Below are 27,874 nucleotides of genomic sequence, written 5' to 3' on the forward strand. Positions count from 1 at the left end.
ATCCACTCCACAGTTCCTTTCCTCCAAGTAAGACCACCCTTAACCCTCCTGAAAAATACAAAACTTGACTTTAAGCCCCTATCACCCCTAGAAGCACACATCCTTTCTACTCATATCAAATCCCCACCAGGAAAGCCATCACCCAACCCCATCCGGCCCCCCACCTCCAACACTTGCCCTTACCATGATCTTGTTGGCACCTAGAATTCTACCACTCTTAACAATGGAAACCCCGAAATACAACTCCCTAAACACAATGTCAAGTTCTACACAACACACACGTCTATTTCCATTAAAACTGTGAAGAAAAAAAAAAAAAAAAACAACTGTGAAGGTTTCCAACCCCATGACCATGTGCCTTCTCCAGGCTGGCAGCCTCTGCTGCATTCCTCAGTAAGGAGTGCACCGGCCGTCGCTCCAGTGACACGCTCACTAATACGCCCTGTACTCCATACTTCTGCACATCTCACTCACCTGGTCGATCCACACCCAGTCCTGCATGAAGATGGCCTCCTGCCTCCTCCACTCCTCCTTCTAGGCTGCCAATTACTGCTGGACTAGCCACACACCACACAGCTAGCACCATGAAAACACCTCACTTCAGCTGAGCCCTTACTGCAGTGCCACAGCCTTTTCCTTATCCCGAGTTACTGTGCCCCACTGGACACACCCCTCACAATGCCTAAGTGGCCCACATCTTCGCCACCCTTGTCACATTCCCTTATCACACCCCTGCCAGTCCCCTCACCCTGGAACCCATCCTAACTCAGTAAAAATTCAAAATGCCTCCTACCCCTTTCCAATCATCATCAAAATGCTCCATCTAGAGCCATTCTTACCATACACCTGCATTTTCAATCCATCTCCTCTTAAATAATAATAAAAACAAGAGCAGCCACCATTTACCAAATACTTACTTATACCAGCCCAGTTTCTCATACTACACATCTATTACTCCATTTAAACTTCATTAGAGCCTGGCGGACTAATGGGGTCACAAAGAGTCAGACAAGACTGAGCACAGCACAGCATCAACAGCCCCACATAGCAGTCATAAACTGGCCCAATGATAAATGTGCCAACCAAAGTTTGGGGCCAAAATCCCAACATCAGTGAATGGCAAAGCCAAAATTAGAGCCACGTCTGTCTGACTCTAGCACCTGTGCTTTAGCTTTAATCGCCTTGTTACCTCGCTTTGTCAGTCTCCCTCTCTCATGCGTAAATCTACTTAACCTACAAAAATACTCCAATCATCAATCTTTTTGTTAAAGAGAGGGGATGTTCTCAATTCTTTTCCTCAAGTTATCACCATATCTTTCTTTCCATTCTCTTTCCTGTCAAAGTTCTTGAAAGAGTAGCTTCTGCTTGCCACCATTTCCCCCCATCACTCTGCAGCCCAGAACTGGTTATCTGGCCTCTGACTCCAACACTCACTGGAAAGAGCCCTCAGGGTTATCAGTGGCAGCCTCCTGTGAGTCCCTCGGCTTGGCCTAATGCTTACTTCTCTGGGCCCTTTAAGGCACTGACTTGGCTTCTAATAAGCTGCATTTTCTTTTCTCTTTATTTTTTTAAGAAAAAAACTATTTGCAATTTATTCATAAACAAAGAGTCAATACCTTGATACACAGAGACTTTCCCTCATCAACTTCCCCTTATCAGTTTGTATAGGAAAAGCAGAAAAAATGGTTGACTTTTATTACTGATTTTCAAAAGAATGGGTCGATTTCCAAGGATGATCAATACAGGGTTTTTTTTTAAGTATCATAATAAATTTGTGGATGTAACCTTATTTAATGTGTAATCAATTGATCTGTAGTTATTTTTATTGGTAGTTAGATTGTCCCATCTTTGGCTAGTAGGAGCCACTTCAAGTTGGCTTCCGTGTCCATTTGACATGACTCTAGTAGCCTTTGACAGCTCCCTTGATGTCTAGGAATTTTACTAGATACTGTCAAATTCTTAATCATACTAATTACATTGTCTCACCTTCTCACCAACCTTTCATCAGAATATTATGTCAAGCTTTAGTTTCTTTACCAATCTAACTAGTGAGAGATGGCATCTCAGTGTAGTTTTAATTTATTTATTTTTAATGAAGTATCACTGATTTCTTTATTCCCCATTCAACTCTGATTTTCCCTAGTCTCCCTTCCTGGAAGAACGTTGCTTTCTGCTTTCAAATCTTAGTGACCTTTCAGGGTCCCATCCTCTTCTGTTGCCTTCTACATAGTGGCTGATGCCACAACCATCCATTTCTAGCTTTCCTTGTCCCTGAGTCCTACATTTCCTAGGAAGTTCTACATTCCCAATTTCTAAGTCCTTTCTGGACTTATCCATGTACTTACCTGGAATCATAAAACCCAACATGAATAAAACTAAACTTATTTTCACTGCCAACCACATGGCCACACCCCACCCCAAACATTTGCAGTTTCTATCTGAACAAATACGTCTATTCAGGGGTATAAGTGAGAAGCATCAAAATCATACTCAAGGACTCCCTATTCCTCTAGCACAGACCCAGGTGATCACTGCATCCTATCCATCCTGCCTCTAGGAGACCTTCATAAACTAGCAGCCCTCACCTGTCCCCAAGACACAACCCTCACCAGCTCTCTTTAGGGCATGATAATTCCTTACTATCTCTGCCTCTAAGTGAGTGCAGTGAAGAGGTGCTTTTGTTTTGTTTTGTTTTCCAACTCATACCTACCAAAATTTCTACAATGAGCCAAAAACAGCCAAAAGTTCTTTCTGTACCACTGGAGTTATTTGGTTAATGTGCAAATTCTAAATTCTCTTTCCAAAAGAAAATTACTGATTCTGAATGAAGGTCAATTCCTCAGCACAGCCTCCAGTCTCCACAGGCTCCTGCTCTCACTTTTCATCCCATCTTCCACTTGACATCCTTGAGTGACCTGCATTCAGGCCACACCACATCGCCTGCCGCTCCCCAGAACGGCTGGGCACTGTTCCCTCCACAGGCCCACATTTCCGTCCACAGCACTCCTCCTTCTTTGTCCCGCTTTACAAGCCTCTATTCTTCAAGCTCAGTCCAAATGCCCTGTCCTGTCTACAGGAAAAAGCAGAGGTTAAAGGCATGGGCCACAGAGACAGGGCTCAAATCCCAGCTCTACCATTACTAGCAATGTTATATGGGAGCAAATTCCTTAAGTGTTTGAAGCCTCAGTTTCTACATCCACAAAATAGGATAGAAGTGAATTCAGACTCACTTTGAGGTTAAGAATAAAGTATATAAAATATAAATGTATTAAACTCCACAATCAAAAGACACAGAGTGCCTGAATCGATAAAAGAAGATCCAACAAGAGACAAATGAAAATGAAAACAGAACATACCAAAATTTACGAATGCAACAAAAGGAGTACTAAGAAATTTTATACTGATAAGTGCTTTTCTGGTTGCCTGATGTCCTCCGCCGGCATTCAGAAGTTGTTCTGTGGAATTTACTCAGCGTTCAAGTGTTCTTTTGATGAATTTGTGGGGGAGAAAGTGGTCTCCCTGTCCTATTATTTCGCCATCTTAGGACCGCCTGATAAGTGCTAACATTCTTTCAAAGGAAGATCTCAAACAGCCTAATTTTACACTAGAAAAAGAAACCAAATTCACAGTTGGCAGATTAGACATTAATAAAACAGAAAAACAATAGAAGAAACTTAATGAAATAGTTGATTTTTTGAAAAGATAAAAACTGACAAACTTTAGCTTGACTAAGACAAGACAAAACTCAAATAAGTAAAATCAGAAATGAAAGGAAATATTAACAACTTACGCCACAGAAATTGGAAAACATCATGAGGGACTATTATAAATGACTATATGTCAATAAACTAGACAACTTAGAAGAAATAAATAAACCCCTATACACATAAAAACTTTCAAGTCTGAATCAAGAACAGAGAGCTTGAACAGATCAGTTACATGTAAAGAGATTAAACCAGTACTCAGAAAGTTCCCAACAAAGAAAAACCCATAACCAGGTGGCTTCAGCAGATGACTCTAATGGTGAATTCTATCAAATGTTCAAAGAAGAATTAACACCGATGCTTAAACTTCTAAAAAAAAATCTAAGAGGAAACACTTCCAAACTCATTTTATGAGATTAGGATCACCAAAGCCAAAGATAATACAAGAAAACTGCAGGCCAATATATCTGACAAACACGGATGCAAAAAACCTCAAAAAAATTAACAAACTGAGTTCGACAGCATATTATAAGGGTCACACAACATGACACGGTGGTATTTATCCCTGAGATGCAAGAATGGTTCAACATATGCAAATCAAACAATGTGATACCTCACATTAACAGAATGAAGGATAAGAATCACATCATTGTCTCAATAGCTGCAGAAAAAGCATTTGATAAATAACACTCTTTCATGATAACAAAACAAAAAACCTCTCAACAAATTAAGCATGGAAGCAACTTACCTCAACACAATAAAGGCCATATATGAAAAGCCCAAAGCTAACATTATCTTTAATGGTGAAAAACTGAAAACTTTTCCTATAAAATTCAGAACAAAGCAAAGATGCCCACTCTTGACATTTCTATTCAGCATAATACTAGAAGTCCTAGCCAGAGTAATTAAGTAAGAAAAAGAAAATGCATTCAAATTGGAACGGAAAAAGTAAAATTATCTCTTTTTGCAGAAGACGATCTTATATGTAGAAATCCTAAAGAACAGCATCCCCCCCAAAAAACTGTTAGAATAAATGAATTCAATATAGTTGCATGATACAAAATCACCATACAAAAATCAGTTGAGTTTCTATACACTAACAACAAACTACCCACAAAAAAAAAATCAAAGAAACAATCCTATTTACAATAGCATTTAAAACAACCTAAATTCTTAGAAATAAACTTCACCAAGGAAGTGAAAGACCTACACACTAAAAACTACAAAACACTGATAAAAGACATTTTAAAAGACTTTAGAGGAAAAGACAGGCCATGTTCAAAGACTGGAAAAATTAATATTGTTAAAATGTCCATACTTTCCAAAGCAATCTGCAGATTCAAGGCAATCACTATCAAAATCTCACATTTATTTTTAATAAAAATAGGGAAAAAATAAACCTAAGATTTATATGAAACCACAAAGGACTCCAAATAGCCAAAGAATTCTGAGCAAGCAGAACAAAGCTGAAGGCATCACAGGTCCTGATACCAAAATATGTTACAAAGCTACCAAAATCAAAACGGTATAGTACTAACATTAAAAAAAAAAGACAACAGAACAGAGAGCCCAGAAATAAACCTATGCATATCTAGTCACTTGACCTTCAACTAGGTTGCCAAGAATATACAATGGGGAAAGGATATCCTCTTCAATAAACACTGTTGGGAAAACAATACCTATATGCAAGAGAATGAAAGAGGATTCTTATTTCACACCAGGTACAAAAATAAACTCAAAATGAATTAAAGACAAATGTAAGACTTTAAACTGTAAAACTCTGAGAAGAAAACAGTGAGGAAGACTTTTAGCTTCAGCAATGATTTCTTGAATACCAAAAAGGAAAAAAAAAAGGAGGCAAAATAAACAACAGAGTGAAAAGGCAACCTATGTAATTAGAGAAAATGTCTGAAATTCATATATATGATTAACACTCAAAAGATACAGCACACCTTATCTTACAATTTAGTAGCAAAATGAACAAACAACTCTACTTAAAAATGGGCAAAGGGCTTGAATAGACACTTCTCCCCAAAAGACATACAAATGGCAAACTAAAACATGGAAAGGCACTCAATAATCACTAATCACCAAGGAACTACAAATTAAAACTACACTGAGATATCACCTCACCCTATTTGGACAGTGATTATCAAAAAATAAATAAGTAAGAAGTGTTGGTGAGGGTATGGAGAAAAGGGAGTCCTTGTACACTGCTAGTGGGAACATGCACTGGTGAAGCCACTATAGAAAACAGTATGGTGATTCCTTGAGAAATTAAAAATAGAACTACCATCTGATCCAGCAATCCCACTTCTGGACATATATCTAAAGAAACTTAACTTAGGATCTCAAAGAAATACACATGGATTCCTATATTTTTTTTCAGCATTATTTACAATAGCCAAGGTATAAAAGCAACCTAAATGTCTACCAACAGACAAATGGATAAAGAAAATGTGGTATATGGATTCAATAATGTTATTCATCCTCAAAAAAGGAAATGTTATCATTTGTGGCAACATGGGTGAACCTGGAGGATATTATGCTATCTGAAATAAACCAGATACATAAGAACAAGTACTACATGATCCCATGTATATGAGGAATCTAAATAAGTCCTGCTGCTGCTGCTGTTAAGTTGCTTCAGTCGTGTCCGACTCTGTGAGACCCCATAGACGGCAGCCCACCAGGCTCCCCTGTTCCTGGGATTCTCCAGGCAAGAACACTGGAGTGGGTTGCCATTTCCTTCTCCTAGACACTTACTATACACTGTAATGCCTATATTGCATACTTAAAATTTGCTAAGAGGATAAATCTTATGTTAAAAGTATTCTTATCACAAAAAATTAAAACAATAAAGAGGATGAAAAGAAACTTTTGGAGGTGACAGAAACACTTATGGCACTGATTGGGCTGATGGTTTCACAGGTATATATATGTATCTCTCCAAACTCCTCAAGTGGTACACATTAAATATATACAGTTTTTTGTATGTCAACCACATCTCAATAGTTTAAAAAATAAAAAATAAATTAAGTATATAAATTATCATAGTTCAGAATAAGCAATTACTAAATGGTAGATATTATTAATTACTAGTCAGCTCTCTCACATCTTCCAGACAAATATGCCACTCTACTCTTAGTTCCTCCGACCCACTGAACATCATCTACATCACTTTATACATTATAGCAGAATTATGTATCTGTACATTCATTTCCTTCACCAGACAATGAGCTCTTCTGAAGCAGGGACTACAGTGCATTGGTAGCCCCCAAATCAAAGCCCTCAAGACAGTGTAACAAACAGTGGAACTGTTTGCTTAAGTGTTAACCAAAAAAAATAAATGAATCAATCAGTCAGTCTAGTTATGATGAGGCAGATAATAAAATACCCTATCTCAGCCAATAATTACAAGTTCACTGTTAAGATTTTTCCAAGATTGTTGTCTGGAATGTGAAGCCAGGTGGGCCCTAGGGAGCATCACTGCAAACAAAGCTAGTGTAGGTAACAGTACTCCAGTTGAGCTATTCCAAATCCTAAAAGATGATACTGTTAAAGCTGCACTCAATATGCCAGCAAATATGGAAACTCAGCAGTGGCCACAGAACTGGAAAAAGGTCAGTTTTCCTTCCAATCTCAAAGAAGGACAATGCCAAAGAATGTTCAAACTACCACACAACTGCACTCATCTCACACACTAGTGAAGTAATACTCAAAATTCTCCAAGCCAGGATTCAGGAGTACGTGAACTGAGAACTTCCAGATGTTCAAGCTGGATTTATAAAAGGCAGAGGAACCAGAGGTCAAATTGCCAACATCCGTTGGATCATAGAAAAAGCAAGAGAATTCCAGAAAAATTATCTACTTCTTCTCTATTGATTACACCAAAGACTTTGACTGTGTAAATCACAAAAAACTGAGGAAAATTCTTAAAGAGCTGGGAATACCAGACCACCTTACCTGTCTCCTAAGAAATCCGTATACAGGTCAAGAAGGAACAGTTAGAACTGGACATGGAACAACAGACTGGTTCCAAATTGGGAAAGGAGTATGTCAAGGCTATATATTGTCACCCTGCTTATTTAAGTTGTATGCAGAGTACATCATGTGAAATGCCAGGCTGGATGAAACACAAGCTGGAATCAAGGTTGCAGGGAGAAATACCAATAACCTCAGATATGCAGATGACACCACCCTTATGGCAGAAAGTGAAGAGGAATTGAAAAGCCTCTTGATGAAAATGAAAGTGGAGAGTGAAAAAGCTGGTTTAAAACTCAACATTAATAAAATGTAGATCATGGCATCTGGTCCCACCACTCCATGGCAAACAGATGGGGAAACAATGGAAACAGTGACAGACTTCACTTTCTTGGGCTCCAAAATCACTGCAGATGGTGACTGCAGCCATGAAATTAAAAGACGCTTACTCCTTGGAAGGACAGCTATGACCAACCTAGACAGCATATTAAAAAGCAGAGACATTACTTTGCCGACAAAGGTCCATCTTGTCAAAGCTATGGTTTTTCCAGCAGTCATGTATGGATGTGAGAGTTGGACTATAAAGAAAGCTGAGTGCTGAAGAATTGATGCTTTTGAACTGTGGTGTTGGAGGAGACTCTTGAGAATCCCTTGGACATCAAGAAGATCCAACCAGTCAATCTTGAAGGAAATCAGTCCTGGATATTCACTGGAAGGACTGATGCTGAAGCTGAAACTCCAATCCTTTGGCCACTTGATGTGAAGAACTGACTCATTTGAAAAGACCCTGATGCTGGGAAAGACTGAAGGCAGGAGGAGAAGAGGACAACAGAGGATGAGATGGTAGGATGGCATCACCAACTTGAGGGACAAGAGTTTGAGCAAGCTCCAGGAGTTGATGACAGGGAGGCCTGGCATGCTGTAATCCATGGGGTCGCAGAGTCAGACATAACTGAGCGACTGAACTGTTGTCTGAAATGTAAATAACCCTGGGAAGAAGTAAACTGTTATGAGTCATTCTTATCTTACTGAGGCAAAGAAAAAAAAGTAAGAAATCTGAAGCTAATGCAAAGGATACGCCATTCCTCTGATACGTTTGATCTTTCCTGGATCTATGAGTTGAATAGGCTTCAGGACCTTCCTCACAGGACATGAAAAAAACACTTCACCTCCTCCTCCAGGTGGCATCCCCCGTCGTACAACCTGTAGGCATAGTGAAAAAGAAGAGGTCAGGATTCAACAGAGTGGATGACACCCAGCCAGGCTGGTGTACACCAAGAATGAAAACCAACATTAGAATGCAGAAGGCTTTCAAACCCAACTTGTCCATCTCTTCAAGATCAACAGAACCTAATGTCAGCTCCACAGGGGCACATGCTGAGCAAGGGGACTATGTGGTGTGTCAGAAAAAGCAGTAGAAACAGAGCCTGCATGTTCCAGTCAAAGCCAGACAGGTCACTTCACCACCAGAACTTGTTTCCTCAACCTTAAAATGAGGGACTGGTCTAGCTCATCAGCTTACCCACTTCTTAACCACCAAGAACCCTTTTCTCCTCTTTTGGAATTAAATGGTCTATCAAAACTCAATAGTTTTGAGTTATTAAATAAAAATGAAGTAATTTCCCTTCAAAAAGCAGAGATGCTAAACAGCTTAAGATATCCAGTGTTATCACCCTGGATTGATATAATTCCCTTAAATAGCAAACAAATAGATGCTTAAATTACTTCAACTAGGTTTTGAAAGTAAAGTACTAAAAAGTCTCAGGGACATTCAGATTGGTAGGCTCTGGACACAAATTAAAATAAATGATCCAGATCAGAGAGGTAGCATGGTCAGAATCCCAGCTCCATGACTTATTGGCTGAGTTGTTATGAGTCAAGGAGTTAATGTATGTAGAATGTTGACAACGTCTACTACCACTAAGTAAGTGCAATATATCAGTTACTCTTGTCATTACTAAAGGGACCCTTTCAGCTCAAAGTCTGCAATGCTAGGTTCAAGAATTCTTATAATGGTGACTTCAAACGTGCCACACACACACTGGGCCATACAGCTCTTCCAGTGAGTTGGTAAGAAAATATTTCACACTGATTTATGCCACCAACAATCTGGACATTCGTACCTTTAACTCAAAAGATTCACCATCAATCCCAAACTGTTTCAGTAGAGGGAGTGCTGTTGCCTTCAGAACATCAACCTGCAGAATAATTTCAGAAAAAAAAAAAAAAAGTTTAGTTAAACCTTGAGATTGAAAGAAGAAAGAATCCACAAAGCCGGTTAAGGCTTAGCCTCCTGGTAGATGAAGCAGTCTGGTAAAGAGAAAAGAGGCTGGCTTACAACTGAGGGCATGGGTTGGCTCTGCTCTCGACTAAAGACTATGATTTTATAAGCCACTGGCTTCTCTGAGCCCCTTTTCCACATTTATAGTAGTACACACCTACCTTATGAGTCATCATGAGCATCACATGCTATCACGCAAAAAGCACCAAGAAACTGCTGGGCTCATGCAGAAAACAAACTGAGACCTCTGCTCATTCTTACAGGTATAAACACTAAGCAAAGACATGGCCTCTTTAAGTATTCTTTATTCAACATGACTATTTCACGTTTAGAGCTGGTGGCACTCCAGGCTAAAGTGAATCAACTATTCAGCTTAACAGTTCTACCTAAGAATCCTGCTGACACCCACACACAGGCAGTTAAAAGTGGTGGTGATTCTACAAGGCGCCGGGAGCCTCAGAGGAAAGACAGCCTCAAACTGCAGCAAACAACAAAAACCCCTAAGTGCAAAGGAAGACATCCACAGTCGATGGCAAGACACTGTCAAGTACAACTGTTACCATCTCCTCATTCGAAACTCCTAGGAGGGCTGCGATCCTTCCTTATTCATTTGCAGATTCCTCACAGAGGATAAGGTGATATTCCAATCCACGTTATCCAAGAAGTCAGTGACTGCTGTCTCAGCGGCAACTAGGGAAACAAGAGCAATCCCTTCCTTGTTCCCAATGGAACAAGAGATGTTTCTCAGCCCTGCAGGGGCTGATCCTACAACAGGAAGCATTGAGGGCAAGCAGCATAAGCAGAGGCTCTGGGAAAAAGCCCTGGTCCCAGTCCAGGCTCTAGTTTGCTGTGTGGCCTCAAACAAGAAAATCTCAATTTCTAAATTCCCTTGTCTCTAAGGTAAGGAGCTCAGCCTGCCTGTCTCCAAGTTGCTACCAAGTCTTACATGCTAACATTCAACAGAACAATACTCCAACAGGGCTTTACGGCAGAGAACAGTCCCCAACCAAATATTCATATATCAGAAAATTAACCAGAGGTAGAAATGACCTATGTATCCTAGGAACATGTTCAGCATGGATCAGGTGGGGCAGAAGCAGTTACTGAGAAAATCCATTAAAGATTAGCTAATTTCAATTAAATATTAAAGCTACACACAACTCAGAAACTTAAAATAGGCATTTGGAATTGCTGAAACCAAGAAGAATTCAGTCAAGGCTAGTACGAAGGGCAGCTGGGGAGAAGACCAAGCCAGATTCTGGAAAAGGTGGGGGCTGCAAGGACGCCGGTTGCTCCGTGAGCATGACTCCTGGAGCTAGGCGGCCTCCAGCTCTCCCAGGTAAGAGAAAGGCAAGAGAACAGAACACCCCTGCTGGTTCATCCCACCCACACCTGGAGTCAAATAGGAGGAAGTCAAATTGACTGAGGGCCAGTCAGGAGCCCAAATACAACTGCAGGTGTGGTCCTGTCTCCCAGGTCACTCTCCATCTGACACGAAGGGCAGGCCCCTCGCTGTGGTGGGACAAGGGCTGGAAAGGCAGCTGTGGCCTGGAGCCCCACTCTGCCTCTTACAGCCTCTGAGGCCCGGACGCTCTCTCCTCAGGGCTTTGGCTGCCTGCTGTAGAAAGAGGGGCCCAACTAGAAAGTTCCATAACCTCCTCAAGCTCCACACACTGGATCTAGCAAAGTGGGGGTGGTCTGCGGGTTCTGCTTCAAGGAAACCTATCTGTTACTCTGAAGTCAGAGAGGAAAGGCAAAAGTCTGACCCAAGTGGAACCTCAGGCAAAGGCACCACCCTTACAGTCCAATCAGTCAACAAGTAGAAATATGATCAGACCCATAGCTTCCCAGGTGGCCCTAGTGGTAAAGAACTTGTCTGCCAGTGCAAGAGACATAAGAGACTCAGGTTCAATCTATGGGTCAGGAAGATCCCCCAGAGAAGGAAATGGCAACTGAATATTCTCCAGTATTCTTTCCTGGAGAATCCCATGGACAGAGGAGGCTGGCAGGCTACAATCCATAGGGTCGCAGAAGAGTCAAACATGGCTGAAGCAACTTAGCACACACCACAACAAACAGAAAAAGGGAAGAAACCTGTTCCCTTCTGAAACAGTGATAAGAACATCTACCTAACCCTCATGAATCAAATAAATACGGATACTGACAGAGGTCCACCTAAACAAGTGGCCAGGACACAGCAGATTTCACTCTACTTCTTTTCCCTGCTAGGATAGCCCTGAAAGAGGACAGACTCTTCACTCACCGTCTGGCCAACTGCTGGCACCAGTAAATATCAACTGGGGGCACCAGTATCAAATCACTGAGACTCAAAGGAGACCTCCTAGAATTTTTCTTTTCAAAATTTCCCCCCATTTCCTATCTTTTTGTCTCCAAAATGTCCCTACCCCTTTACAAGGCTCATCCCATCACTGCTGCTTCTATCCTCTGGATATCTGTAGGTGGCCTTATTAAGCCCTTCTACCCTTCTCATTTTAACTTTTTCCTTCTCCATTGCAGCCTACAAACGAGTGCAAGTTTCTCTCACTTAAAAATTCCCAACCTCAGCTCTTAAGGGGATATCCCATCTAGCATTCTGGAAGAATCTCCCAACCTTCTATGGTTCTATTTCTTACTCATTCTGAACCTGTGTGTGATCTTGCACCCTAATGATACTGTTCTCTTAAAGCTCAACAGAACTTCTCACTGCTGCATCTCCCTACCCAATCCCAACTCAACTCCTGCAAGGACTGACTCTTGGATCATCCCTAGCTTTTCAGAACTCAACTCCTTGGCTCCTCCAAATCCTTCTATTTCCATAGTCACTGTCTCCAGCTCCTCTTCCCCAACTCACTCCTTATACACTTATTCCTCTTCTTCATCTATTCTCAGTCCCTGGAACCATGAAGCCAAAACTCTACTGGCCCACTGAGGCTAGAAGGGGACGTTAAATGAATGATGAGGTCAGTTAAGACCTGTGTCCAAATGGAGCTCTCACGCCTCTTCCCAAGAGGGCAGGTGCTACTCTGCTCTGATGGATTGCTGTTGTGGAGAAGCCACGCCAACCTACTGCAATGAAAAACTCTGGGGTTTCAAACAAGAACAACCAACTCAGATACACACACCAACACCAACACCACCAGCACACTGTGCAGACCAAGAGAAAAGCACCTGTCAGACTTACTGAGCCAAAAAGCCAACAGTGATCAAACTGGGTACTAGTCAACCTCATTCTCCTACAGAGTGAAATGTGAGTAGGTAAGATCCTGATGATCTGAGGCTCCAAACAGTAATTCCCAACTGGACATCCCCCATGGATATCCCATCAATATCCCAGAGAATAGGACCAAAATCAGACACATCAACTATCACCCCATCACAATTTTCCTCTTCCCTGTGAAACTCTTTCTGATCACTATCCTTTCAAGTCAACTATGACAGAAATCATGGAGTTACCTGTGACCCCTTCCTCCTATCCCAACTCCAATTAGTTATTGAGTTATGAAGCCCCTCCCTCCACAATGCCCTTCATATTTGTCTACCCTTCCACTTCCCTCTGCATCAAGTTCATACTGGTTGACACCTTGGCAATTTACCCTTCTCTCAGCTCTACAGCTATCTTCCTAAAACCATGACTGACTCTGGGGCTTCCCTTCCTCTTGAAAGCCCTCCCCAGCCCTCAGCACTCGGCTTGTGCGTCTGCCAGAGCCCAGAGTATCCAGCCTTGTGGTCTCCCTGGCTGTGTTCACAGCTGTTCACCCCATGAAACCACATTCCCTACGGGCAGAACTCATCGTATTCATCCCTGTGTGCAGACAGTAGGTGTGGACATAAATTGATGGGGAAACTACACATTAAAGAGAAAGTTTAAAATGAAGAAGCCACAGGCTGAAGAAGTTACTCTTTATCCAGGATTAGGTGTATTTATTTTATCCTGGGCTGGAGCCAGGTACTAACCAAGGTCATTTTAGTCCTGTAGCTTGTGAAAACTACAAGAAAGCCTTTTAGTATACTGCTAGAAAGAATAAAATACTATTTCTAGGGAATCTATCAATTAATCTTTGTCATTGTTAATATGTAAATATGTAAATTTTTAGTACTGTCAGTAATAACAGCTTTTAAGATCACTGGCAACTATAGAAAGAGAATACAAAACTGGGATACATGGTGCCAACATCTGTCTGCTTCAGGGACTTTTCCCAAGAGTCAAGGCACCTACCCCACCCCCTCCCAATCTGAAATAGTAGAGGTCTCCACTCTTACTTTTAACTGAAGAACCCATTTCCTACAATCTTCCGGGAAAATGTGAGAAATAAGCAACCACTTGAAATTACTTTGAAATTCTAAACAGTTTATGCAGCATTCGTATATAGTTAAGAATATCAGATCTTGCACTCTACTTTGGATCCTGGGAAGACTTTATGTACCCGAATCTTAAGAATTCAGGAATAAACCTTTTATTGCCCAAGAACACATTAATCATGTTTATAACCTCATCAGCATCCTGGTGAATACCAGCAGTCTCTGCTTTGGAGCTCACTGCACCACCTAACTGGTCTTCCCTGGTTAGGGAAGCCACACACATCTGCCTCTGAAGCTACCCCTTCAGTGGTCTTCTTCTAATGTCTGCCAAGGTGAAGACAAGCATCCTCAGTTAGAACTTCACATCATGGCCCTCAGCTTGAAGATATCTTCTCTGGACAGCAGAGCATCCAAAGGAGGGGATCGTTGCCTCACTATGAAAGGTCTAAGGCAGGCCTGCTCCAATCCATCAATCTCCCTCTCCCCAACCTGTCTGTCTTTCTCTCTCTCTCTCTCTCTCTCTCTCACTCACACACACATACAATAAAACCCATCCCAGACTGGCATTAAGACAGCTGAGGTAGCCACAATGAATACTCTAGTTGTACATTAAACTATCCTCCCCACAAACACAGCACGCTTAATAAGAAGCTTGCTGATGCTCACACACTGGCAAAGCTCATATATACCTTCCCTGCCCTTATACCCTTTCTCTAAATCTGCAAACTCTTCTCAGAAGAAGAAAGTCCTAAAGTGTACAGTTGAAGCCTAAGTCAAGATTATGCTACAGCATGCCAAGAAGATATTATTCTCTGCCTAAAATTCTGATCTGCTGCCTTTCAGCCTCAACCGTCACATGACCTTATGAAAACTCCACTCCCACAAACTTCAGTCAACAGAGCCATATTTCATGTCAAACACGATGAGACTGCAAGCATCTGTTCAGAAGGTTCTTAGACATAACAATGAAAGGCACCTTGAAGAAGATTAACAATCGTCACTGAATCTGATGATTATGAGTCTTGGCTCATCTGCCTTCTGGAGTGATTAATCTCTAAACTTCAAGGTAAATAACAAAACAAATGTGTTTTATCAGGAACTAGTTTCTCAGAAGTTAGGTGTAACAGGAGACAAAAATCACAGGGTGGTGTGGCCTCACTACTCACCGAAGGGTCAACCTGGTCATTGGTCACTCCTCGCAGAACTATTCTCAGCGGGTGCTTCATAAATGGAGCCAGGCAGAGCAGACTTTCCAGATAATACCCAATGCCGCGAAGAACGCTGCAGTCATGCTCCATGGACCCACCATACAAGAGGCCGGGCTGATAATATAAGGTCGTTCCTTATAACAGAGGAAAGAAAGTCAGCAGAAGGAAAAAAAAAAGTGTCACAAAGGCAATGAAACAGTCAGTCCCAAGGGGAAAGTCTGGCAAGGGCATCCAAGAATTCAAAATGCCATTCCTGAGAGCCCACATACTTCACTCCAAAAGCTGACTCATTACTGTCAAGTCCTTGTAACAATAATAAACTGTGAGTGTAATTTAATAAACAGTAATAAATTAAACCCCTCCCTAAGCCATCTGAATTGCCAGAGTCACAGCAGGGCACAGAGGAGATATATCCTAACAGGCACCTTAGTCTCCCAACAGCATGCTCTCAGATTGTGCCAATGTCGGGGTTTACAGATGATGTTCTGAAATCATCGTGCCAGCAATCAGCTTCTTCTAGGCCCAGGAAATCAGATTTCCCAATACCATAGTCACCAAACTAGGTACCTAGAGAAGGCAAGTACTTATGGCACTCATTTCCATTAATAGTAACTATTTTAATTTAATAGTAACAAATGGAAATGTCTAAAATTATTGAACTGCTTTAGTGAAAACACTTTATCTTTCTTTATTCTTTCAAATATGCATATCATCCAAAAAGTTTCATACTAGGTTTACATATTAGAGGAAAAACCAAATAAAATATGCTAGATGATTCAGGGGATATGAAGAAATGAACACAATATATTTTTGATACTAATAATCCCTGGCCAAGTTCTCCTGGCACAATTTACCAATAAAGAAATCTAACATTAGAGGAAGGAACTAGGTTCAGTCACCAAAAGGAAAGCAGCACTTGGGAGTTTGACACAAGAAATACAGGTTTTACCATATTAAAAAATCAAAATCACAATAATCACTATCAGAATCATATTCTAATCAAAGTTAGAAAACTCTACTTTAGTTATTCTAAATACTATTCGTGACTCAAAACAATCTTTTAGGTCCAAAAGCCCCCAACTCCCAAAGACTATAACCACTGAACTCTGCACTAAAATCTGTCTATGCTGGCAAATTAACCAAATAAGAAACTAACCAGATCATCAAAATGAAGGCTGGGGGGGGGTGGGGGGTGGTGAGGTGGGGCGGGCGGGTAGACACAAGAGGTGGAAGGAAGCAGGATCATATAAATATCTTATTTCTCAACTAAGCTGTAGAAAGTGAAAGTGAAGCCACTTAGTCATGTCTGACCAAGCTCCTCCATCCATGGGATTCTCCAGGCAAGAATACTGGAGTGGGTTGCCAATTGCTTCTCCAGGGGATCTTCTTGACCCAGGGATTGAACCCAGGTCTCCCACATTGCAGGTAGACACTTTAACCTCTGTGCCACCAAGGAAGCCCTTAAATATAAGAATACAGTCTCTCAGAAAACCTCCTATAGAGACACAGAACTTCAGATCCAAGTACTAACATCAAAGATGTCAAAGGGAGGAAAGGAAGCCAGGTTGAAAGAAGAAGGGGGAGGAGGCGGGAGAGGGGGGCGAAAGGGGTGGCCTTACAGACGTCTCCTGCCACCTACAGATACCCAGGCATTATGGGACTTTTCCCTGGGCCTTCAGAGAAGGGAGGACTGGAACTCGGCCCTACCAGAAATCAGACCAGACCAGAACCAGAATTCGAATTCTCTGCCACGAGGAGGTGATCAGTCTCCAATCCTCAGCTCATGCTGAGGACCCTTCGACCAGATTCCTGTGTCCAGGACCGGGGGACTAGAAAAATGGGGAAGGATAGGAAGGGTTAAGGAGAGGAAAGAGAGAGGGAAGGGGAGAGAGGTCAATAAAGTCTCTTGTTCCTTACCGGTCGGGGCACTCTGGCCAGTTGTCCAGGTCAGGAGGAGACCAGGGACAAAAGGGTCCCAGTTGCAGCCACTGGGTCTGGTCCATTGGCAGGCAAGCTGGCCCCTGAGTACCCTGAGTGGTCAGGATGTTGGTCTCAGAGAAGAAGAGTCCCACCAGAGTCGCCATTTGTTGCAGGAAGGCAGACCCCTTCCAGGGCCCAAAACTGGGCTCTTGTCTAACACTTGGAAATGAATTGTCTGAGGAGACACATGTGCTGACAAAGCAAGAGATTTTATTGGGAAAGGGCACCCGGGTGGAGAGCAGTAGGGTAAGGGAATCCAGGAGAACTGCTCTGCTGCGTGGCTCACAGTCTCGGGTTTTATGGATATGACCATAAAACAACAGATATGACCCCAAAACAACAGAATTTCTTGTCCTCTGAATCACCAATAAAAACCACTGAAAACATCCCCAGCAATTTCAAAGTAAAGGAATCAAGAAAGACTAAAGGAATCATAGCTTGCAAAGGGCATCTGATGGTTTACTCCTGAAACCTGTTCTCTGTGAGGTATGGCTGAATGCAGCTACAGATCAAGTCCCATGGCCACTTATAAAGCCAAGCTTGTCTTCTCCCTTAACAGAGCCAACATACCAGAAAAGTTCAGTTTCCTCTGTTGAATACATGTTTCTCCCTTAACAGAAAACACATAGAAAAGATCAGTTTCCTCTGTTGAATACATGTGCAAAGGCACATAGCTCATGGAGACAATCAAAGCATGTTTGCCATGATCACCTATACAATGTAGATAACAGTTTCTAATAGCAAAAAAAAAGAAGGAAAAAAAAAAAACTAGACAAAAAGCTAGAAACAACCTAAATGTTTATCAGCAGGGAACAGTCAAATAAGTTATCATGTATCCATACAACAGAATACAATGTAATGCCACTGAAAAATTGAGATGGACCTGCATGTGCCTGGCAAGCAAATTCCCTGAGACATCTGTGCTAATAAAAAACAGCTGGCTGCAGAACAGTATGAACAGCCTGATCCTGTTGATGGTTTGAGATACAGAAGTGCCCATGGAAGCAAATACATACAAAGGAGACCAGGACAAAGTCCCCATGCCTGCCCCTGGGAGAGTGAATGGAAGGGGAAACAGGTGAAGGGATTTTCACATTTTTTGCACATACTTACATGAACTTATTTTAAAAGACAAAATAAAAAAAATTAAAATTCATCACATACAGCTACCTCAGAGTTTGTTGTAAGATTTTATTGTGACAACATAAGCTACATGGACACTGAAAAGCTGTACATAAAGTTAGGTATAAAACACTTCTATTGTTTAAAAGAGAGGAGGTGCTTGCCTGTTTATCTGAAATTTTCACTCTTCTCACTTCCTTAAGTCAAGTATATGTCCCTTAAATTGGCAATATCACATACTATCTTCAGACAATCATATCACAGACAGGAAACTGGGTCTTTCCATTCAAATACAATATTTATACCATCAAAAAGAGTGAGTAACAGAGGAATATTTAAGTAGTACATGTAAGTGCTTTCAGGAATGGGAAGAAAAGGAGCTTACCTGTTTGGTTTATTTCAATTCGAGAACCATTAGTTACTTTGTCCAACAGTCTTATGAAGCTGGCTTCAAAATCTGTGGGGAGAAAAGAAAACTGATTGGCCTCCAATTAGGTCATTTTCAGACAGCAGATCCCATCCAAGTGCTGCAGTGCAGGGTAGGTTACTTCCTGCATCACACTGGGTTCTTCACAGGACCTGGGTGAGCACACTGGCTAAGGAATCTGAAGCAGTTGAGAAGCACTGACTAGCATTCGTATGTTTTGCTGTTGCTGTTGTTCAGTCGCTAAGTAGCGTCCAACTCTTTTGCAACCCTATGGACTTGGCCCACTGGGCTCCTCTGTCCGTGGGATATCCCAGGCAAGAGTAGTAGAGTGAGTTGTCATTTCCTTCTCCAGGGGAATCTTCCCAACCCAGGAATCAAACTCGTGTCCCTTGCATCTCCTGCACTGGCAGGCAGATTCTTTACCACTGAGCCACCTAGGAAGCCCATATGTACGTTTAGTAGAACTATTAAAAACAACTCAGTTTTTGTATTCCACCAAAACATAGGAACTCTACCAGCAATCTAATGGGATATTAATTTCAGCAGCATAACACCCATTTGTTCTGATCTCAGGAGTGTGTGCCAAATGAGAGAAAGAATAGAAAGCAGGAAAGAGTTTTAAAGTCAAACTCTTACTTGCTGCAGAATACCCTTCAATCTCAGAGACAGTAAAAGGTCACTGCCTCTCTCATTCAACAAAGTGCCCTTTCTCCCTTCCTCTATCATCTTATTGATCTAGAACTTTCTAATCAGTTCAGTTTTTAATTTTATTACAAGGTACCTGAATATACAGTATTATTGTCACTTTTTTAATGCATGAAAAAGATTAGAAGAAAAAAACACCAAATGTTAATAAATAGGTTTCTCTTCACAGTAGCATTTTATATGAATTTTTGTTTAAATATGCTTCAAAAAAATTGCTTCAGTTACTTTTATGAATAAATTGTTATCAAAGCTGTTGAGTTTGGCAGAAAACAAAATTCTGTAAAGCAATTATCCTTCGATAAAAAAATTAATTAAAAAAAATACAAAAGCTGGGTTATTCTCTAAAACATGAGGGGGTAGATTGTAAATGTGAAATATGAAAAGACAGAGAGAAGAATCAGAAGGATATGTTCTCTGTTCTCCTGAATTGATATTATATACATACAACCCACTACAGTATTCTTGCCTGGAAAATCCCGTAGACGGAGGAGCCTGCTGGGCTACAGTCCATGGGGTCACATGGAGTGACTGAGTGACTTCACTTCTTCTTTCTTTCACATACACACACACACACACGGAGCTTTAGCTTCAACATCCCTCCCATGAACGGAAACAGGAAGACCAAGTCTTCTATACTGAAGGCATGGTGACTGCCTGATGCTTTCAGGCAGTTCCTGCTGCTGCTGCTAAGTCGAGTCCAACTCTGTGTGACCCCATAGACGGCAGCCCACCAGGCTCCCCCGTCCCTGGGATTCTCCAGGCAAGAACACTGGAGTGGGTTGCCATTTCCTTCTCCAATGCATAAAAGTGAAAAGTGAAAGTGAAGTCACTCCGTGTCCAACTCTTAGCGACCCCATGGACTGCAGCCTACCAGGGTCCTCCATCCATGGGATTTTCCAGGCAAGAGTACTGCAGTGGGCTGTTACTGCCTTTTTCGTCAGGCAGTTCCTACTCCTCTAATAAACCAGCAGAGTTTGAGAGCACAGACCTTAACAGTAACCTAAACTGATCCCAAAGGGTGAGCAGATCAACGAAGCAATTCCCATCCACCTGTTGTTACTTAACGCTGTCCCATAACTCCTGTTACAGCAAATTCTGCAATCTGTACAAAGAGCACTAGGCTAGAAGTCAGAGAAGCTCCCTTAAGTCCTGAAATAAGGCATAATGGCTAATAACAGAAGCTGTGTGTTAATGCTTACATTATATTAATCCTCATAACCACTAAGCAGGAAGTGCTTCCAGTTTTACAGAAGGCTAAGGCCCAACTGGCACAGTGAAGACTTGAACCCAAGTCTGCCCTTCTCTATAAAACCAAACCAGGGCTGGGTTTGCCTCACTCAGTTTAATCTCTCAAAGCTAACCTCCCCCTCTAGAAAATCATACTACCTTTCAATTGATTTACTGAAGGTCCTGCAGATGACTTAATGAGTCCCCAGTCAACATTTATCTTTAATGAAATAAGAACAGAATAAACAGTATCAGTTACATAGTAAGGGTGCTGTTCATGAAATTTTAGTCTCAGTTCAATATATACTTGTATATGTATTGGGTTACGTAGAAGTAGCACCACGAAAGTTGAAAGGTTAAGTCAGCTACAAAATTGAACTACATATTATTTCTATGGTCTTTTATATAGAATATTGTATGTTTTAATGTAGGCAGGATGTATTAATGCCATGCCACTGTCTACCTATGTTTATAGAAAATGCGAGGTATTCTGCACAAAAAAAGAAAACTTGACCTGCTCAAGCTTTCAGGCTGCCTAAATGGGTGAGACAAACAAGCATTTATGAATAAAGTCCAAGATTATAAACCCCATAGCTTTTATAAATTAGTAAAGAAAAGAAAACAAAAAATTACTTTGAAAGTAGGGTGTTTTTTTTTTTTTTTTTTTGCAATCCACAGGGGCTCTTGAGCATGAACACAGTTTAAAATGTCCAGCAGAGGAACACAAGTAGGAAGAAAATGAGCACTTATGAAGACCTCCAGACAAAAACCATCCCCAGATCACAGTAAACAGGTGCTTTAGAAGCCGTACCTCAAAGACCCAATGCAGAGCTAGTTCCTGAATCCTAGTAACAGTGAAGATACAGCTCCATCACCTGGTACGAAAAAGATTTCAAGTTCGCCTAATAATAGTCAGACTGAAGCCTCAAACTTCGTTAAAACAAGATGTGTAGGATTCCCTGCCACCTCACTTCTTCAAGACTGCTCCTAGGAGTACAGAATTTCAGATATTGAGCATTAGGGAGGAAGTTCCCCCCAAAAGCACAATTTTACTAGATGGTTTGAGAATACATAATTAGGTTACACAGCTATAAGGAGAATCAACATGAACGCCACAATGGTCAGGAGACTGGCTACCACTAGGGGCATGGAAGGGAGAGGTAAATAAAACAGGTCAGTGAAGGTGTGCACAATGCTCTCTTTCTTGACCTGGATGGCATCACACGGATGCTCATTTTATAATCCTATGAGAACTACTTTTATGTTTTATGAATTTTTCATGTTATTGTACTTCACACTTTCAACAAAATTGTCCCATTTAAGACCTTTAATTTCAGGATTCCTTAAATACTACCTCCCATACATAATGACCTCCCTTCCCTAGACCCCCAAAGAAGGGAGTTCTTCATTTCTTTAAAGGGGTTGGTAACTTCTAGAAGACTTCAGTTCAGTTCAGTTCAGTTGCTCAGTCATATCCGACTCTGCGACCCCATGAATCGCAGCACACCAGGCCTCCCTGTCCATCACCAACTCCCGGAGTTCACTCAGACTCACGTCCATCGAGTCAGTGATACCATCCAGCCATCTCATCCTCTGTCGTCCCCTTCTCCTCCTGCCCCCAATCCCTCCCAGCATCAGAGTTTTTTCCAGTGAGTCAACTCTTCGCATGAGGTGGTCAAAGTACTGGAGTTTCAGCTTCAGCATCATTCCCTCCAAAGAAATCCCAGGGGTGATCTCCTTCAGAATGGACTGGTTGGATCTCCTTGCAATCCAAGGGACTCTCAAGAGTCTTCTCCAACACTACAGTTCAAAAGCATCAATTCTTCGGCACTCAGCTTTCTTCACAGTCCAACTCTCACATCCATACATGAGGACTTAGTGGCACTCAATATTGGCACTAAGCCTGACCCATTCCTCACCAAAGAAAGGCAAAAAGCCATTTCTTAAAGGAGGGGACTGAAAAAAGGAATACAATCCAAAGATCTACCCTTTAAAAACAAGGAGCAAATCTCAAGAAACAGATTCAACTTAAAAGTATTGTAATGACTCAAATAAATTATGACACATCTATATACTGGAACACTCAGCAGCTATCAAATTAGTGAGATTTTTCATACATTGATATGAATCATCTCTATAGTATATTGACTGGGAAAAAAGTAAGATGCAAATGGCCTCTGTCTGAGAAAGGAAACAGTACCTATTTGCTTATTTATGGAAAGAAAAAAAGAGTCCTGAAAAGAAACACAGCAAACCAACAACACTGGTTGCTTCACACGGAAGGAAGATTGAGAAAGAAACAGACAGACTTTGTAAACCGCTTTGTTTGTTTTGAATTTCATGTCATGTGTACACATTTTTAAAAAATACATAAAAATTAAATTAAAAAAAAAAACAAAGGTACTGTAATACAATTTAAAGAACCAATAAACACTGCTCTCATTAAATGGCCTATGAAAGGTCTTTATAATACAACATAGCCATCATTTTTTAAATAACTGCTTAATTACAAAAGAAAATATTCACACTATTTTGAGGAAAACAAATTTTAAGTAATATATACAGTGTGATTACAATTCTGTCAGAGACAGAACTAAAAGAAAAGACAGCAAACTATTAACACATGAAATTAGGACTTACTATTTTCAACATTTAATCCAAAAAAGGTAGAAATTACAAATATATACCCAAGTCTCAGAATAAATTAAAGGATGTTCACTCACTTGGAAATAATATATATATAAGGCATTTACATATTTTATATAATTATGCAGAATGTGACAAATAATAAGTAATTTGACCTTACATACATCCCATCTTTCCTAAATTATAAATCATGTGAGTTCAGTTCAGTGGCTCAGTCATGTCTGACTCTTTGCAGTCCCGTGGACTACAGCACACCAGGCTTCGCTGTCCATAATCAACTCCCAGAGCTTGCTCAAACTCATGTCCATCAAGTCAGTGATGACATCCAACCATCTCATCCTCTGTCATCCCCTTCTCCTCCTGCCTTCAATCTTTCCCAGCAGCAGGGTCTTTTAAAATGAATCAGGTCTTCGCATCAGGTAGCCAAAGTATTGGAGTTTCAGCTTCAGCATCAGTCCTTCCATTGAATATTCAGGACTGATTTCCTTCAGCATGGACTGGCTGGATATCCTTGCAGTCCAAGGGACTCTCAAGAGTCTTCTCCAACACCACAGTTCAAAAGCATCAATACTTCAGTGCTCAGCTTTCTTTATAGTCCATCTCACAACCATACATGACCAATGGAAAAACCATAGCTTTAACTAGATGGACCTTTGTTGGCAAAGTAATGTTTCAGCTTTTTAATAAGCTGTCTAGGTTGGTCATAACTTTTCTTCCATGGAGCAAGCATCTTGTAATTTCATGGCTGCAGTCACCATCTGCAGTGCTTTTGGAGCCCCCCAAAATAAAATCTGTCGCTGTTTCCATTGTTGCCCCATCTATTTGCCATCAAGTGATGGGGCCAGATGCCATGATCTTCGTTTTTGAATGTTGAGGTCTAAGCCAATTTTTTCACTCTCCTCTTTCACTTTCATCAGGAGGTTCTTTAGTTCTTCTTTGCTTCCTGCCAAAAGGGTGGTGTCATCTGCATATCTGAGATTATTGATACTTCTCCCAGCAGTCTTGATTCCAGCTTGTGCTTCATCCAGCCTGCCATTTCACATGATGTACTCTGAATAGAAGTTAAATAAGCAGGGTGACAATATACAGCCTTGCCGTACTCCTTTTCCGATTTTGAACCAGTCTGTTGTTCATGTCTAGTTCTAACTGTTGCTTCCTGACCTGCATACAGATTTCTCAGGAGGCAGGTCAGGTGGTCTCGTATTCCCATCTCTTTCAGAATTTTCCACAGTTAGTTGTGATCCACACAGTCAAAAGCTTTGGCATAGTCAATAAAGCAGAAAGAGATGCTTTTCTGAAACTCTTGCTTTTTTTATGATCCAGTGGATGTTGGCAATTTGATTTCTGATTCCTCTGCCTTTTCTAAAACCAGCTTGAACATCTGGAAGTTCACGGTTCACGTACTGTTGAAGCCTGGCTTGGAGAATTTTGAGCATTACTTTGCTAGTGTGTGAGAACCCAATTTATAAATCTTTCTGTGGCCTTTTAAGGAAATCTTTGCCTTCACCAAGCTCATGAAGATGTTCTCCTTGAACTTCTATATTCATGTGGAAACCACTACATCTGATAAATTTATTCTTCATGGTTTTTGAAACAGTTTACTGAGAGATGGACGTTCAATTTTGTCAGGTGTCTTTTCAGTAGCAGTTAAGTTGGTTATGTGATTTTTTTCCCCCTCATTTTTGTGTTTAACCTTACATTTAATTATGTTATACTTTTCCATGTGTTTTATCTGTAGCCAATTCTTGAGATGTACCCTTCCTAATCATACTGGATAGTTTAAAAATTTGTTATGATCTATTTTTTAAAGATTTATTTAGGGCTTTTCATTTGGCCTCATTAAATGAGGTTATTTTGTAATTTAATTTTTTTGTGTGTGGTGCTCTTAAGTACCCTACAACTGAAGTCATCTCTGCTGCTGCTGAGTCACTTCAGTCGTGTCTGACTCTGTGCGACCCCATAGACGGCAGCCCACCAGGCTCTCCCGCCCCTGGGATTCTCCAGGTAAGAACACTGGAGTGGGTTGCCATTTCCTTCTCCAATGCATGAAAGTGAAAAGTGAAAGTGAAGTCGCTCAGTCGTGTCCGACTCTTAGGGACCCCATGGACTGTAGCCCACCAGGCTCCTCCATCCATGGGATTTTCCAGGCAAAAGTACTGGAGTGGGGTGCCACTGCCTTCTCCAGAAGTCATCTCTATACATTCTTTTTTGTTCTTTGGAATGTGTAAAATAATAAGAATTATTTTTCATTGAATATTGGGGGAAATTTTCTAGCAACTTCAGTGCTCTTTTCTATATATTACTTGGTGAATTTTTGCATTCCTTTTGTTTTGGTTTTATCTTTGGGTGTCTTTAAAAATTTCATTTTATCTATTTTGATTTGTTATCTTTTTACATAACTATGTCAATTCCAAATGTATCAGTAAATAATAGAGAATAGTCTACCACAAATGTTCTTGATCTTTTACATTAATTACATTTTTTATTTTATTAATTCATACTTTCTTTCCTTTTACAAATGAATGAGTCTATTGATTTGTTTTGTATTTTTTTAATGAATTAACTTGATGTCTTTTGCTATTTTCCATTTTGTTTATCTCTTCCTTTAAAATATTTTCATTTCGTTTTTGGCTTGTAAATTTGTTCCATTTCTAAATATCTCAGTTCATTGTTCTGTTGTTTTTCTTCTTAATTACCAAAGTGTTTAGAGTGGTAAATTTTTCTTTGGTAGGCTCCCATATATTTTGATAAAATTGATATGTCTCTTAATGTTCTTCTTCCAACAACAGAAGAGACAACTCTACACATTGACATCACCAGATGGTCAATACTGAAATCAGATTGGTTATATTCTTTGCAGCCAAAGGTGGAGAATCTCTATATACTTAGCAAAAACAAGTCAAGGAACTGACTGTGGCTTAGATCATGAACTCCTTATTGCAAAATTCAGACTTAAATTGAAGAAAATAGGGAAAACCACTAGACCATTCAGGTATGACACAAATCAGATCCCTTACAATTATACAGTGGAAGTGATGAATAGATTCAAGGGATTAAGTCTGATAGAGTGCCTGAAGAACTATGGACAGAGGTTCATGACATTGTACAGGAGGCGGTGATCAAAACCATCCCCAAGAAGAAGAAATGCAAAAAGGCAAAATGGTTGTCTGAGGAGGCCTTCCACATAGCTGAGAAAAGAAGGGAAGCAAAAAGCAAAAGAAGGAAAGGAAAGATATATCTATCTGAATGCAGAGTTCTAAAGAAGAGCAAGGAGAGATAAGAAAACATTCCTAAGTGATCAGTACAAAGAAATAGAGGAAAACAATAGAACAGGAAAGACTAGAGATCTCTTCAAGAAAATTAGAGATACCAAGGGAACTTTTCATGCAAAGATGGGTTCAATAAAGCACAGAAATGGTAGGGACCTAACAGAAGCAGAAGATATTAAGAAGAGGTGGTAAGAATACACAGAAGAACTATACAAAAAAAGATCTTCATGACCCAGATAATCACTATGGTGTGATCACTCACCTAGAGCCAGACATCCTGGAATGTGAAGTCAAGTGGGCCTTCAGAAGCATCACTATGAACAAAGCTCGTGGAGGTGATGGAATTCCAGTTGAGCTATTTCAAGTACTAAAAGATGATGCTATGAAAGTGCTGCATTCAATATGTCAGCAAATTTGGAAAACTCAGCAGTGGTCACAGGACTAGAAAAGGTCAGTTCTCATTCCAATCCCAAAGAAAGGCCATGCCAAAGAATGCTCAAACTACCGCACAATTGCACTCATCTCACATGCTAGTAAAGTAATGCTCAAAATTCTCCAAGCCAGGCTTCAATAGTATGTGAACTGTGAACTTCCAGATGTTCAAGCTGGTTTTAGAAAAGGCAGAGGAACCAGAAATCAAATTGTCAACATCTGCTGGATCATGGAAAAAGCAAGAGTTTCAGAAAAACATCTCTTTCTGCTTTATTGACTATGCCAAAGCTTTTGACTGTGTGGATCACAACTAACTGTGGAAAATTCTGAAAGAGATGGGAATACAAGACCACCTGACCTGCCTCCTGAGAAATCTGTATGCAGGTCAGGAAGCAACAGTTAGAACTAGACATGAACAACAGACTGGTTCAAAATCGGAAAAGGAGTACGGCAAGGCTGTATATTGTCACCCTGCTTATTTAACTTCTATGCAGAGTACATCATGTGAAATGGCAGGCTGGATGAAGCACAAGCTGGAATCAAGACTGCTGGGAGAAGTATCAATAGTCTCAGATATGCAGATGACACCA

General features: G+C 40.7%; 1 protein-coding gene across 2 annotated transcripts in view; it reads right to left on the reverse strand.

The window, feature by feature from the left end:
• RCL1 (RNA terminal phosphate cyclase like 1) overlaps positions 1-27,874 on the reverse strand; it is a 194,863-nt gene that overhangs the window by 154,829 nt on the left and 12,160 nt on the right. For both annotated transcript variants that reach the window (XM_027549344.1, XM_027549345.1), the window contains exons 2-5: positions 18,964-19,035; positions 15,435-15,610; positions 9,812-9,886; positions 8,767-8,891 (exon numbers count right to left, since the gene is read on the reverse strand). In XM_027549344.1, coding sequence (XP_027405145.1) covers positions 8,767-8,891; positions 9,812-9,886; positions 15,435-15,610; positions 18,964-19,035 — 448 coding nt within the window. The remainder of the gene's footprint in view (positions 1-8,766; positions 8,892-9,811; positions 9,887-15,434; positions 15,611-18,963; positions 19,036-27,874) is intronic.

This window comes from Bos indicus x Bos taurus, chromosome 8 (genome assembly GCF_003369695.1).
Source record: "Bos indicus x Bos taurus breed Angus x Brahman F1 hybrid chromosome 8, Bos_hybrid_MaternalHap_v2.0, whole genome shotgun sequence".
NCBI lineage: Eukaryota > Metazoa > Chordata > Mammalia > Artiodactyla > Bovidae > Bos > Bos indicus x Bos taurus.